The 13,511-nt window shown below is 32.4% G+C and overlaps 2 protein-coding genes across 2 annotated transcripts; both read right to left on the reverse strand.

Annotated features, from left to right (window-relative positions):
* Nucleotides 1-1,020: 1,020 nt before the first annotated feature.
* On the reverse strand, nucleotides 1,021-3,558 carry LOC145586151 (GTP-binding nuclear protein Ran-3). The gene is made up of 8 exons (XM_081642897.1): nucleotides 3,414-3,558; nucleotides 3,196-3,265; nucleotides 2,890-2,946; nucleotides 2,683-2,800; nucleotides 1,972-2,061; nucleotides 1,692-1,871; nucleotides 1,529-1,606; nucleotides 1,021-1,376 (listed from the first exon to the last, which is right to left on the reverse strand). The coding sequence occupies exons 1-8, from the start codon at nucleotides 3,414-3,416 to the stop codon at nucleotides 1,307-1,309; spliced, it is 666 nt and encodes a 221-aa protein (XP_081499023.1). The 5' UTR covers nucleotides 3,417-3,558; the 3' UTR covers nucleotides 1,021-1,306.
* A 1,883-nt stretch (nucleotides 3,559-5,441) lies between these two features.
* LOC145586152 (BIIDXI-like protein At5g11420) lies at nucleotides 5,442-11,537 on the reverse strand. The gene is made up of 3 exons (XM_081642898.1): nucleotides 11,372-11,537; nucleotides 8,688-9,185; nucleotides 5,442-6,296 (listed from the first exon to the last, which is right to left on the reverse strand). The coding sequence occupies exons 1-3, from the start codon at nucleotides 11,442-11,444 to the stop codon at nucleotides 5,767-5,769; spliced, it is 1,101 nt and encodes a 366-aa protein (XP_081499024.1). The 5' UTR covers nucleotides 11,445-11,537; the 3' UTR covers nucleotides 5,442-5,766.
* Between the last annotated feature and the right edge of the window lie 1,974 nt (nucleotides 11,538-13,511).

The following is a 13,511-nucleotide window of genomic DNA, read 5'->3' on the forward strand; positions in this document are numbered from 1 at the left end:
TTTATTCAAGTATTAAAAAAATTATACTCGTACTTTATATTTAATATTTCGTGTATCTACAAAGTATAAAGATATTTTAAGATGGATAAATACGTAATACATATTTTTCTTTGTTTAATCAGTAAGATTTACTTCAAATCATTAATCATAAAGTTAATGTAGGCTATGTAGCTTATAATTAGTTGAATTATTTATTAAAATTTATTGGTAGCTTATTATTGGTGGAAATATTCAATAGATTTTGATAGATTAACTTTTATCATATTAATTACGAGTAGTGTGAGAGTGGTTAGAGCTTCTCTCACGATTCCAGGAGATCTTGGGAACGATTCTCACCCCGCCCTTGTGACTGACTAAACACCCAAAAAAAAACGAGTGGTGTGGAATTAAATGAGTAATTGTCTACACATTAGTCACATTCAGATGTACCAATTGCTCTATCCCAATTACTCCATAGTAAAAAAAAAAATTCTAAATCTCATCATCACATACTACTAATTTTTAGTAGTATGTCTAATTTTTACTCAAATTCCTTTTATTGTTAACCATCTTGTCAAAGTTTACACTCCTTTGTCTCAATACTATGGTCCATGAAATGGTGTGCTAGTTGCAACTTGCAAGTCTTGCCACTCATCAACAAAATGGTCATTGTGTCCATGAAAAATGGCGTGCAAGTAATCCAGTAAACGCATCATTTGTGTTCTTTAGTTTACAAATTCACGAACAAAAACTGTTAAATGGATAGATTATATCGAAAACCATTCTAATGTCTAATGTTTAAAGCTGATGTCAATCACAAAATCCAGTACGAATAAATGTACAGAGTATGATTCAAATTTATGTACTTTGTATAAACTGTAATGTAGCACAAGTACATCTTTCTATAAGCAAAAGTTGAAGCACAACGATAACCTATTATGACGATCAATTTTGCATGCATATTTGATCAATAAGCCCTCAACATTTGCAAGATCAGCATAAAAAATTAGATCAAGATCAACTTAACATGGTGCAGAAAACTAGCGAGAATCAAAACGCAAATGATAAAATTGGGATCCAATACTTCCCACATTCATACAAAGCAAGTCTCATCAAAGTCACGCTCTACATCGAGCATCTGACCTTTCTAATACAATGTAGATCTCGCCAGCCAATATAAGGTAACAAAACATTATCAACTGTCCCAAACTCTCTACTACTACCTATCCAAAACCCTTAAAGAAGAAAATTCATCTTTAGTGATACAGTTTAGGGACGGCAGAAAATTCAACACACAAGGAGACCGAAAAAAAGATGATCTTCCAATTTACTCGAATGCGTCATCATCATCATCTGGGAGTGGCTGTGCAGCTGCAACAGCAAGCTCTTGCTCATGCCTATAAGAACACAGATATGACAATATGTTAAAAGTCATAAAAAAAAAGAAGCTAATCTGACAGCCACAACAATCTCTTGACATTCACTAATTGAAGAACATCATACACAAATTTGCAACCAAGCCCAACAAATTCATAAAACTGATAATTACCTCTGCTGTTCGGCCAAGTCAATCTCCACCTCAGGAGGAGCCAAAGCTACGGCCTCGACAAAATGCAAGTTGGCATCCCTGCATCAAAAACATTGTCAATAACAACTCCATAGTTTACATTACATGCCTATTGTTCACTTAAATTCGCGAACGTAAACCTTACCCAGCAAGCTTCCTGGCAAGGTAGAGGAAGGGCTTCTCGAAGTTGTAATTGCTCTTGGCTGAAATCTCGTAGTACTGCAAGTTCTTCTTCCTGTGGAAGGTAACCTGCTTAGCCTTCACTTGCCTGTTCTTAACATCAACCTTGTTTCCACACAGCACAATTGGGATGTTCTCACACACCCTGATGAGAAGCAAACAATTTGAAATTAGATACATGATCACATACGAAGATTAGACACTCGCACAAAACAACCAAATTAACGGAAATTAATGTAAATCACCTGCAAAGGTCCCGATGCCAGGTTGGAACGTTCTTGTATGTCAATCGAGCAGTCACATCAAACATGATAATGGCACATTGACCATGAATGCTGTAAAACAAAAACAATGATTATTACAAACCTATGAGAACAAATTTTCAAAATATACCAAATTAAAAATAGTTGCATAAAAATATGAGCATTAACATTCTAATGACCAATCCAACAACAGTTGGAACTAATCACCATTCTCAATGACACAAAGAAAGCAAAAACATTTAGGTATTATCTTTTGATTATAAACCTAGCAAATAATGTAAAATTCAACCAAAATTCGATCAAGCTTCTCATTACCACGCAAAGTAAACAACATTCAAACTAATGGTTATCAAACAAACATACAATCAGTATTCACACATATAACTCGAACATGAAGCCAACAGTGAACACTAATAGAATAGTTCACATTACAGATTACACTTCCTTAATCCTATGTCTATCATTTACATCAAATTTACAATCTTCGGACTACAATTTGAATACATTGCAACGAAAACATGAGATAGAATTGAAACACAAATAATTGATCATTTCAAAGGCAATTATAACAACAAAGAGCACTCATTAGTATCCATCACAATTTGAAGATGAATTCATCGAAATCACGAGACATCATACAAATTGAAACACATGTAATTGAACAATTCAATAGTAATTATAAAGATGACTCACTAGTATCCATCTCTGAGACCACCAAACTTCTCTTGGCCAGCGGTATCCCAGCAGTAAAATCTGATTTTCCCACAGTTAGTGTGGAAATCCAATGGATGAACTTCGACACCAATAGTAGCTGTACAATCAAAATAACCTCAATCATCAAATTATTCACCTATCTAATCAAATAATTAGCAATAATAATCAACAATTAACAAAACTTACGTTCATATTTCTTCTCAAATTCACCAGAAAGATGCCTTTTAACAAATGTAGTCTTTCCTGCACATCCAATCACATCCCAAATCAACAAATTCTCCAAATTTCGTTTTCACACTCGCAACAAATCAAAAAAATTAACCCAAAAAAACCCAATTCGAAAATTTAACCCGGACAAATTACCCACATAGATCTAACCCAAATCACACTCAAAAAGTTCAAAAACAAGATCACAAAATCACCAATTTCTGCATAAATCAATCCTAAATTCCCAGAAATTTATATATTTAGTTAAAATCTAAATAAAATTACCTGTACCACCGTCACCAACGAGAACAAGCTTGAAGCTTGGGTAATCAACAGTTTGCTGATTCGGCAAAGCCTAAACTCAGAAAATCAAAAATCAAAAATCAAAATCAGAAATTAAGAAGAAAAAAAAATCAACCGATTACATCAAATTTAAACAACATTAAATCAAAAACCATTTAATGAAATAAAAAAATTCAAAAAGATCAAAAAGAAAAACTGACCATTATTACGAATTTGAGCTGGAAAAACAGAAGAGAGAGAAAAATAGAGAGAGAAGGAGAAATTGGGGGATGGAAGACTACTAGGGTTAGAGAATGGGGTTATATATGAAGGGTTTATGGAATTGTAAAAATAGAATTTGAATTTTTGAAGAGGAAAAGAAGGGGGTGGCGTTTGCCCAACGCGAGATTCTGCACCGTTGGATTTAGGGGAATTTTGTTCCGTTTAGATCTTTCTTTTTTTTTTTTCTTTTTAATTATTTTTGAATCGGTGTGACACCTGTGTGTGATACGTGAGAGTTGGTTGTTGTTCTAGAATTCTCCAGAATAACATGCAGGTTGGCTGGATATATGAAATAAGTTTGGTCCAGCCCACAAGTTAAATGGACTTTAGAGGAGTTAATTATGGGGCTTATTTGAGAAAATTAGATGGATTTTGGGTTGCTTGTGTTAGTTGTGTATGAGTTGGGCTTGATAAATCACTAGTTCGTTTTTGAGCTTGGCATGGCATGAGAGATTGAGAGGTATGCTTGTGACTTTGAGAGTAGACATGTCAATTCGAGTCAACGAATCAAGTTCGGGTTAAACTTTGGATTGTTTGGTTAAAGTGATTTGAATTATTTGGATGTAACAATAATGATAAATAGGTCAATTTTTTTCCTCTAAGAAAAAATAGGCCAAATCGGATCAATTTTGGGTCAGGTTCAGGTTATCTCTTAGTAATTCGGGTTTGAAATCGGGTCAAGTTGGGTCGGGTTAAGAATTGACAGGTCTACTTGTGAGCCATGAATTCTAATTTTTGAAAATTTGTAATAATGCCTATGCGATTGCAAGTCGCTGAAAATTTTAATATACTTTTATAATGTCAGACGCATCTTTTATGAGTAAAATGACAACCCTTGGATGTACTACGCATTTGGGTGTATATAAAAATTCCTCCAAGTCGTTACCTACTTATATACCTCGTGCAGAGCATATTGTAATTGTTTTATTATTTTGCTCTAATTACAAATATTTCACCGTATTGACTTTTACATAATTCACAATTTCACATGTTCACCTTTGACTAAGTAGATTAAAGTTCTGTTTGATTGTTGATACGTTTTATCGGTGTTTTCTCTGTATCAAAAGTTTTTGTTAATTGTTCAAGTTTTCTTAGTTGATCATATATATATATATATATATATATATATATATATATATATATATATATATATATATATATATATATATATATATATACTAGTTTTATCCCCGTGCAAATGCACGGATTTATAATAATAAGACTTGAAAATAAAAATAAATAAATTAATTAATAAAATTCAATTAAAATGGAGTTAGTTTAAATGAAATGGCTTATATGTAACATTTTTTATTTTTGAATTTGAATTCATATCATGTCTATCCTTAAAATTCTCATGTTAGATACATTATTTAAAATATTTTATAAATTATTGTAAGTTTTTTTTCATTAAATTTTTTTTATCATGTTATTTTTTAAGGGAAAAAAAGAAATTTAAAAAAAAAGCTAAAAAATATTTGGGCGGGAAAATTTTTGTTGTGAATGTGACATGTGTACTTAAGGGATAACTCTGGTGATTACTTTAGTATATAGTATAGATAGATAGATAGATAGATAGATAGATAGATAGATATAATATATGTATGGATGAAGATGTTAGTTTTGTGTGTTAATTTTCAACTGTTCACATATAACTATACGAAGTATATATCAATAAAACAAAACTATGTCTTCAAACATTGTGATTTAGATGCATAAAACATACTATGCTTTTGAGTGCATATACACTATTTTGCGAGAAGATTTATGAGTACAAGATGTGAATTGTTGTCGAAATAAAATGAGCTGAATCAAAATTGATAAATGCAAAGACAATTAATCATCACATCACTAGAAATGTGAGACAAATCAATGATGAATTTATGGATCAAAATGTTAGATAAATATCAAGCTAAATACATATGCTTTAATTTTCATTAATAATTAAAATTGGCATTACAAGATCCAAATAAACATACAAGAAAACCCCAAATTTCATGACCAACATACAATTATTTTACATTAGTATACTTAGATATCTCCTTATTTCGAAAATACTTCCCTAAATATAAAACTTAAAACATGCATAAGATAGAATTATCTCTGCTAAATGCTTCTCCGCAACACAAAAATACATTGCTTTGCATTATACATATAATTACCTCCGCATATAAGAGAAAAAACCTAAGTTTTACCACTCTTTTTTCCAATCAAATTAACAATTCTTCATATTTTCTTTAGTAGTAGTAATTAAAATCTTGATTTTCATACACCCTTTTGTTAACTCTTCAACCTTCATGGCCTACCGCGAATGCTAAGGAGTCGAACATCATCAATCACAGGGCCGCAAAGTGAAGAGAAGTCGTCACTCCTCATCGAGTAGAAGGTACTATAGAACATGATTCGAGTCCTAGCTTGGGTAGCAACAAAGCGAAGCACGGCTCGTTTAAACCCTCCCTTCCCCTTAGACTGGTAGGGGACTTTGATAGTGTCTTTGCCTGCAAAGGCCTCGACGACCATGGGGCCGGCGCAAGCATCATTGGCATCACCAACGGAAAAACTTAGAGTGTAACGTTTACCGGGGATGGTACGTACAACTTGTGCAATGGCACTTTCTTTCCCTGCGACGAGCTCTATTGCTCGTCGGCCTGAGGGCACAAAGAAGTGATTCGAGTCTACGTACTTGACTGCCTTCAAGGACTCGACCATCCAACCAGGGAGTGGTGAATGTGCATCTTCGATGTTTGGTGGGATTAGGGTTCCCCATGTTGTGTTGCGGAAGATGTATGGACCTTCTTCAAAGTTACCATTCTTCATTAGGTTCACTGCATTTGTTAGGATAAAGTTAGAAAATTAAAAAAAAAAAAAAAAAAAAAAAAAAAGCCAACATGGCTAAAAAATTCACAACAATGAGGGACAACTTAAGTGGTTAGAGTTTCCTTTTCAGTTGCTAAATATATTGGATTGATTCTCACTTCCGTCTTATGCTACTTCGTATATTTTTTGGTGTTCCACTCGGTTCACCCTTTGGGCTAATCCGGATCGGGGATCAGATTTGGATGGTTAGGTTCTAATCTCTTCCCAATTGTTGTTGTGAAGGATCGAACACGGATTCTTCCTACCAAGTGTAGTCTCAATCACCACTACACTTATTGTACATCCGCATACATAGACATAGAACTAATCATGGACCAGGCTGAGTCTAAAATAAACTCGCTTTGGTCCATTACATTAGGCTTTACTTAAAAAAAATTCACGCTAAAGCCAAGTATATGGACATGGTATTCAATCACGTAATTAGTCCATTTTACTAGATTATGACATGACATATTATACGGAATAATCTCTAAGAGTGCAAACTAAATAATGAAACATATACGGAGTTGTCAATTAAGCGAAAGATGTGATAGAAAATTGTAATTTAGCATCGACAAATCTACTCTTAACTTTGTAATTTTTCATAATGATGTAGACATTTTACACAATATATGTAACAACCAACATAGCTAAATGGAGGGTCATGTGGTGTATTGATTACTCAATGACAAATTTAAAATCATGACATGTTACAAAATATAAATGTCCCAATCACCATGTGTGTGAACATTGAAATTTATGAAGGATAATGAAGCTCATTAATATAGCGGCTTTTTCATAATTTATATATGCCCACAAATTAGTTAGGTATGTACAATACTAGGCACAACCATGTGGTATATCAACATAGGTGTCTACTCTAATGGAAGACTCGTATTAATTTCATGATTTTAATCCTATGCCAATATATTGTGTAGGTTTTCTATAGCCCTATTCTTTAATAATTGTGTGCTATTATAAAATGGAGAAAACTATTTATTTAACCTTCTAATGAATAAAATACTTAATGCCTCTGTCTAAAATCGATAATCACGTAATAGTGTAATCTTAACTAACAAGAACGTGGTAGTAGAATAGGAATGGCAACGGATCGGATTCGGGTCGGATGGAGCTCCACCCGCATCCACCCGAATTAACCATCCGCTCCACCCGATCCACCCGTCACCCGCAAAACCCATCACCCGCATCCGATCCATCCGTCATCCGCGGATGAAACGGGTGGATCGGATGCTTAGCGGGTGATAATTATAATCCTACTCTAACTATAAAATCTAATACGTTATTAAAAAAAAAAAACTTTTAGCCAATTTTAAACTTAAAAAGTAAACCATTAATTAAATTCTTATTCCAAATTATAGCAATAATAATAATAAAATAATAATCATGAACTTACTTTTTTTTTTTTTTTTTTTTTTTTTTTTTTTTTTTTTAACGTAATCATGAACTTATTTCGTTACTACTTAATTGGGAATTGTTTTATATTTTTAAAAATAAAATTAAAGAATTTTTAGAAATATTTATTTTTTTAGAAATATACAGTACATACATAGTGGATGGACTACGGATCGGGTGATAAACGGATGACGGATCGGGTGACGGATGAAACGGAGCCCCACCCGAATCCGACCCGATCCGTCACCCGCTTCATCCGTCACCCGCCCTTCATCCATTTAATGCGAATTTTCGTCCATTTATTTATTTCGGGTGGATCGGATTTGCGGATATCCATTTAGAATTGCCATCCCTATAGTAGAATCATAGAATGGTATTCATTTATTGTACGTGGCCTTTCCATACAAAAATGAATAATATCTAGACCTAATAAATATTCCATATGATTGAATAGCATAAATCATCAATGTAATGAGAAACAACAAGGAAAGTTTGTCTTATATCATCCAACTAGCTAGCTCTCATTTCGATCACCAACAGATGATAATTCCTTCTCATTGTCAGAAGTAGCACCGCTTAATTTCAAGCTTATTTTTTGTTTCTTTACAATATACTACATATATATTATTTATGTAATTCACAATTTTATCAAAGTAGTAATCAACCAAAACAAATAACCAACCTCTAAAATCATAAAAAGCAAACAAAGACTGTCAAGAACTACGTTATTAGTGGACTCAGATAAACAAAGGGTCGTGCCTAAGCTTCCAAATTGGTTATTTTATGAAAATTAGTCCAAATTAAAGTGTGTCTAGCTCATATATATTGGAGTAACATAGGTGATGATTGTGAGAAAATTGTGTCACTAATACAAATCATATTATGCAACCGTTCTATAGGAAATCTTTCGAACAAAGCAATAAAGGAGCAACGATGAGAAAACTTACAGTTAGTCCTCTTAGGAGGGTAAAGAACTCGCATAGCGACGGAGTCGATAAGAGGACCACAAGCAGGATCTTCCTCAACACCAGGGTTATGGATAACAAGCTCAGCAAGGTTCGAAAGTGCTACAAAACCCCAAGCATAGCAATCCCAACCACTGCTACTATACAAAGTTTGCATAGGAAGTACACCAAATTCAGGGGACACTGATATGTTGAGTTGCTCTTCTTGTGCACAAGTTCTTGCTGCACAAAATGTTATGGCATAGTTCATTCCCTTTGTTACACTCACCCTTTGCTTGATCGAGGCCTCGTTTCCGAGCCTCACGGCGTAGGCTCCCTCCGGGACTACTAGCAACATGTCCCCTTGTTTTTGGCCGGATTTTATGTACTCGACGAAACCGGAGATTTCCCAGTTTGGTATGGAATGCCTGTTCACTACCACCGTGCCCTTCATGTCCGATCGCCTAGGGCCTTTCTCAAAGTCGCCATTTGGTAGTAATCCTGAAATCATATGAGAGTGACTATGTTATACCCTGTTCGTATACATACTATTTTTAGAATGTTCGGAAATAATTGTCACATATCATAAACAAATAATTGTCGTATACATACTGTGTAGGTCTATGTTGTGATGAAAAAAATAATTGCAATCCAAAAAAATTAGTGATGCATTGTATAATTATGGTTTCCAATTTTAATTAGCCACCTCATGTCATGTAATTTGAGAGCATGATCTCTAATAATTTTAATTCTTCAAAGTAGTTAATTACTAAGGATTAAGAGTCTATTCTCATTGACTGAATTGGACTGAAATGAATACTCCGTATTTACAAGAGAAGGAAATTAGAAGCTGAACTGAACTGAACTAACTTATTAGAGCTTAATTGAATTCAAAATAAACGTACGATAACATACCCTAATTTCATTCCTTATACGTATTTCTTAAAAACACAGACATATTCTTTCCTTTAAACTTTAGCTTAGTTAATTAATATATGTTGAGATAAGATCTCACCCTATAATAGTCTAAAACAACAATTATTCAAAAGTGATGTTCAATGTTTAAACTTTGAACACAAATTTCAGAGCGTATTCAGCCAAAAAGTAGAAGCTAGTAGTTTCTAGAACAGCTACTCCGTATCTAGCTAAAAAAAAACTAGGGATATGTATGACAGTATGAGTATAGGATAAGTATACATATTGCATCCATAACTACTGTATTTTGCAGTTAGAATATGAAGATATTTTTTTTTTTTTTTTAATAATTTTAATATGCTAGATTTCGGCTGTTATAAGATCAAGATATACTTTAAAGTTTGTTTTTTACTTAGAAATAATGACAAATATTTGTCGGCCTTTATGTTTTTCTGCTACAAAACTTTAATTTTTTCTTGTAATTTCTTTTTTGTCGATCTCATTATATTCTAGTCTTTGGCTTATGTACAAGATTTTTTTGGTAGGGTAATGAAATTGTATGAGCTCAATTTCAAGCATGTACGCATTATTGTTTATATAGGACATTAAAATTCAAATTTTAAATATTTCTAAATAAAATCCAAACAAATTATATACTGTAGTTAGATAAAGATACCCGTATTTCAAGAGAATACACCCCAAACTCGAGGATAAAATCACGAAATTTAAGATACTAACTAAACTACACCTCTTCAGAGTAACGGATTATATAAATAAAACAAATTAGTTATGTAGACAGATAATATATAAATTATCTGTGTGTACATCAACGTCGTAAAATTTTGATTAATCTATCTTAGAATTGCCTTACTAGGGCCACCACGTGACATTTGCGACATGGCTAGTGGTATTAAATACCCAACTCTAATGATTGTCCACACTCCACATCAATGTAGTCCCATTTTGCCTTTTATGTGTGTGTTTCATACTAGATGTGCAAGAATAAATGAAACTTTATAGTAAAAAAAAATAATAATAATAATAACAAAAAGATAAAATTGTTTCCTCAATTTGAAATTAATAGTCATGCTATCGTAATAATAGATATGATTTGAATCAGTTTCATAGCAACAAGATTAAAATTAGTTTCGCGACAACATATATTCCAACAAGATGAGTACGTAAGATTGTAAGAGTGTTTGTTTCACGGGTCAAGAATTGTTGCAAGGAGTACGATACTCATTAGTACAAGCTAATAAAGCATTGAAGTGTTGGAACAAATTTGGCAAAATTAAGTACTCCATAATAAAAGCACATAGTAGTAACTTTTAAATATTGAAAATGACTTGTAGTTCAAATTGGTAAGGATTCACTAACACCATTATTATAACATAGCCATTATATATAGAAGGCAAGCCTTAGATATTATTAGAATCTCTGTTACATAAAGAAGTAAATGACTACCTAACTAACCTTCATAACTCTGACATTAGTTTGATAACAACCTTTGGATAGTATAGGAAAATGTGACATTGAGTAATTCCCTTAATTATACTTTATCCTAATAATATAAGTCGAAGAAAACACAACCTTAAAAACTTAATTATGCTTCCTTACAATAGGATAAGCAAACTTATGAGTTGAAGAAAACACGACCTTATAAACTAATTGTTCTCCGTAATAGTTCAAGATAAAATGAAATTTTATAGAAGTAAACAATTACAAACAACATACAATAATTTAAATGGATAAGATAAAATGAGAGATTTTACCATCAGTAAAGGCAGAGACAAAGGGGCACGTGGCAAGAGCTAGAAGCACCGACAGGAAAATAAGATTAACCATACTGAAAATGCCACTTAATAATATCCAAATTAGGAGAGAGAAAATGAAGTGAATGTAAGGTAGTTTTAGAGAGAGAAAACAGGGGAATGAAAATGGAGAGAGAGTGGCAAAGAAGAAGTGAGAAGAGGTGTGCTTATATGCATGGATATACCCAAAGAAGCCCTTAGAAATGGTCCAAATTTACAGAAATTGCCATTATGTTTATGTCTGACGATCTTCACGTGGAATGTGGAGGCAGGGGATGTGGGGTTACCATGGTGCTTTTTTGGACTTACTATTTATTAAACTATTATTTATTTTTTTATTTTTATTATTATTATGAGATTTTATCACTAGTGATTTGAAGGGTAAGATGATGTTCATAACATTGTCGATCAAATTATTCATATTTTTGACATTATGGTACAAATAACATAAATTTAATTGTTTTAGTTTTAAGCACACAAAGTGTTATTTTTGCTAATTCTAATAAGCAAATTATCCGGATGTACAAAATAAGCTTTAAGAATATCCTTTGCTAATTCTAAAAAAAGTGTATTTTATTTACATAGTTGTTACTTATCTAGATTAAAAATAAGTGAAATACAGATGAACAGAATAGTTTAAGGAGCATAATATATATTCATATCACGTGCTGACATTTTTCTCAATGTTTTGACACAACTCTTCATGTATGTTATCTATTGATATTTGTATCTTGGTATATGTTAGTATTCTCATTGCGTATTAATTTCCTCACTCAATTGTATACAATACTTGTTATGCATATGAGAAATGTTGGCTTAAACATTGGGATTTAGACGTCATACAGGCAATTTGTGCTTATCTCGTGACAGTTCCGCATCTGGGAAGATAATCTCTTCAATTTGCTTCCATTATTTTTCATCTCTTTGACAACTTTGGGTTTGTCTCATTTATTTTGTAGTCAATCAACATGATTTCTAAACTATTTCTTTAGTCTTTGCACCATATATGTTCAATCTCACATAACATGCTAATTACAAAACTACATGCTCATTTTATACAACCATTAATTAAGCGACTGTAGTTGATGGATGAGACAATTTTTAAGAAGGAGGTGGAAATCTATAATTCTAGTTTTGTATTCATGTTAATGAAAATAGAAAATGACAATGTTATTATGTTTGGTGTAAAATTAAGCAATGTTGAGGTGCTTTGAAGTGTCACATTGATATATTTCGTATATTTAAAACGGGTTAATATTAAAGCATTAATTAATGTTGTTGTTTTCTACTGAAGTTGATGAAATTGGAGATATTGTCTACTTTGAATATCATTTAATTAAAGACTTTTGATAAATAGCCTTGTTTTTGGGCAATATATGGGCATCTTTTATTCTTTCGTATGTTACGAGTACTCCGTATGTAAAGAAACAGATGTTCCCAAAGCTCACATGCTTTCTTGCATCATAACATCAACCTTCTTTTTTGTTTTTTGAAAGTTTATGCAAAAGGCTAAGCTTTACATACAATTCTTGGGTTTTGGTTAGGGATAGTGTGCTTTTCTAAGGAGGGCTTTCTTGTCTTTTTGCATTATTTAAAATAAGCGCTATAGTACAAGTATATGGTTTGAGGTTGCGGTTTTTATTCGAGTACATCTATGCATATGGGGCCTATGTATTTGACATGTATATGGGAAGGCAATCTGGGGTACGACAATACATGTTCTCTCTTGTTTTAGTATAGTGGTACATTTTTGTAAACTACTATACATGTATAATGTACTATTAAAATATAAGTTGTTTGAATAGTACTTTTTATGTACTATATTATGTATGTAGTGATTATTTTTGTCATCATATTTTCCGGCCTTAGGTTCCCATTATTTACAAAAATGTCATCCTATTTGCATCCTTAATACATAGAGCCTATGCGCCAAGAGTTTTTTGTTTTATTCATTTGATTTTCGATTGAATTAATCCAAACTTATTTCTACTTATAAAAATTTGTTTGAGCTTATAATATTATTAAAATTCAATAACTCTTATTATAACTTATTAGGCATTTACGTTTATTCTCAGCAACGCCAAAGTATTTATAGCGGAAG

This window comes from Chenopodium album, chromosome 16 (assembly GCF_948465745.1).
Source record: "Chenopodium album chromosome 16, dcCheAlbu1.1, whole genome shotgun sequence".
Lineage (NCBI taxonomy): Eukaryota > Viridiplantae > Streptophyta > Magnoliopsida > Caryophyllales > Amaranthaceae > Chenopodium > Chenopodium album.

Excerpts from the sequence above, each read along its gene's own strand:
- LOC145586151 (XM_081642897.1), bottom strand. Across the intron at positions 2,801-2,889 it reads ATTTGAGAAGAAATATGAAC|CTACTATTGGTGTCGAAGTT; the intron begins GTAAGTTTTGTT and ends TTGATTGTACAG. Across the intron at positions 1,377-1,528 it reads GACTTGGCCGAACAGCAGAG|GCATGAGCAAGAGCTTGCTG; the intron begins GTAATTATCAGT and ends GTGTTCTTATAG.
- LOC145586152 (XM_081642898.1), bottom strand. The coding sequence starts at position 11,444 with ATGGTTAATCTTATTTTCCTGTCGGTGCTTCTAGCTCTTGCCACGTGC. Across the intron at positions 9,186-11,371 it reads TGTCTCTGCCTTTACTGATG|GATTACTACCAAATGGCGAC; the intron begins GTAAAATCTCTC and ends ATATGATTTCAG. Across the intron at positions 6,297-8,687 it reads CCCTCCTAAGAGGACTAACT|TGAACCTAATGAAGAATGGT; the intron begins GTAAGTTTTCTC and ends TAACAAATGCAG.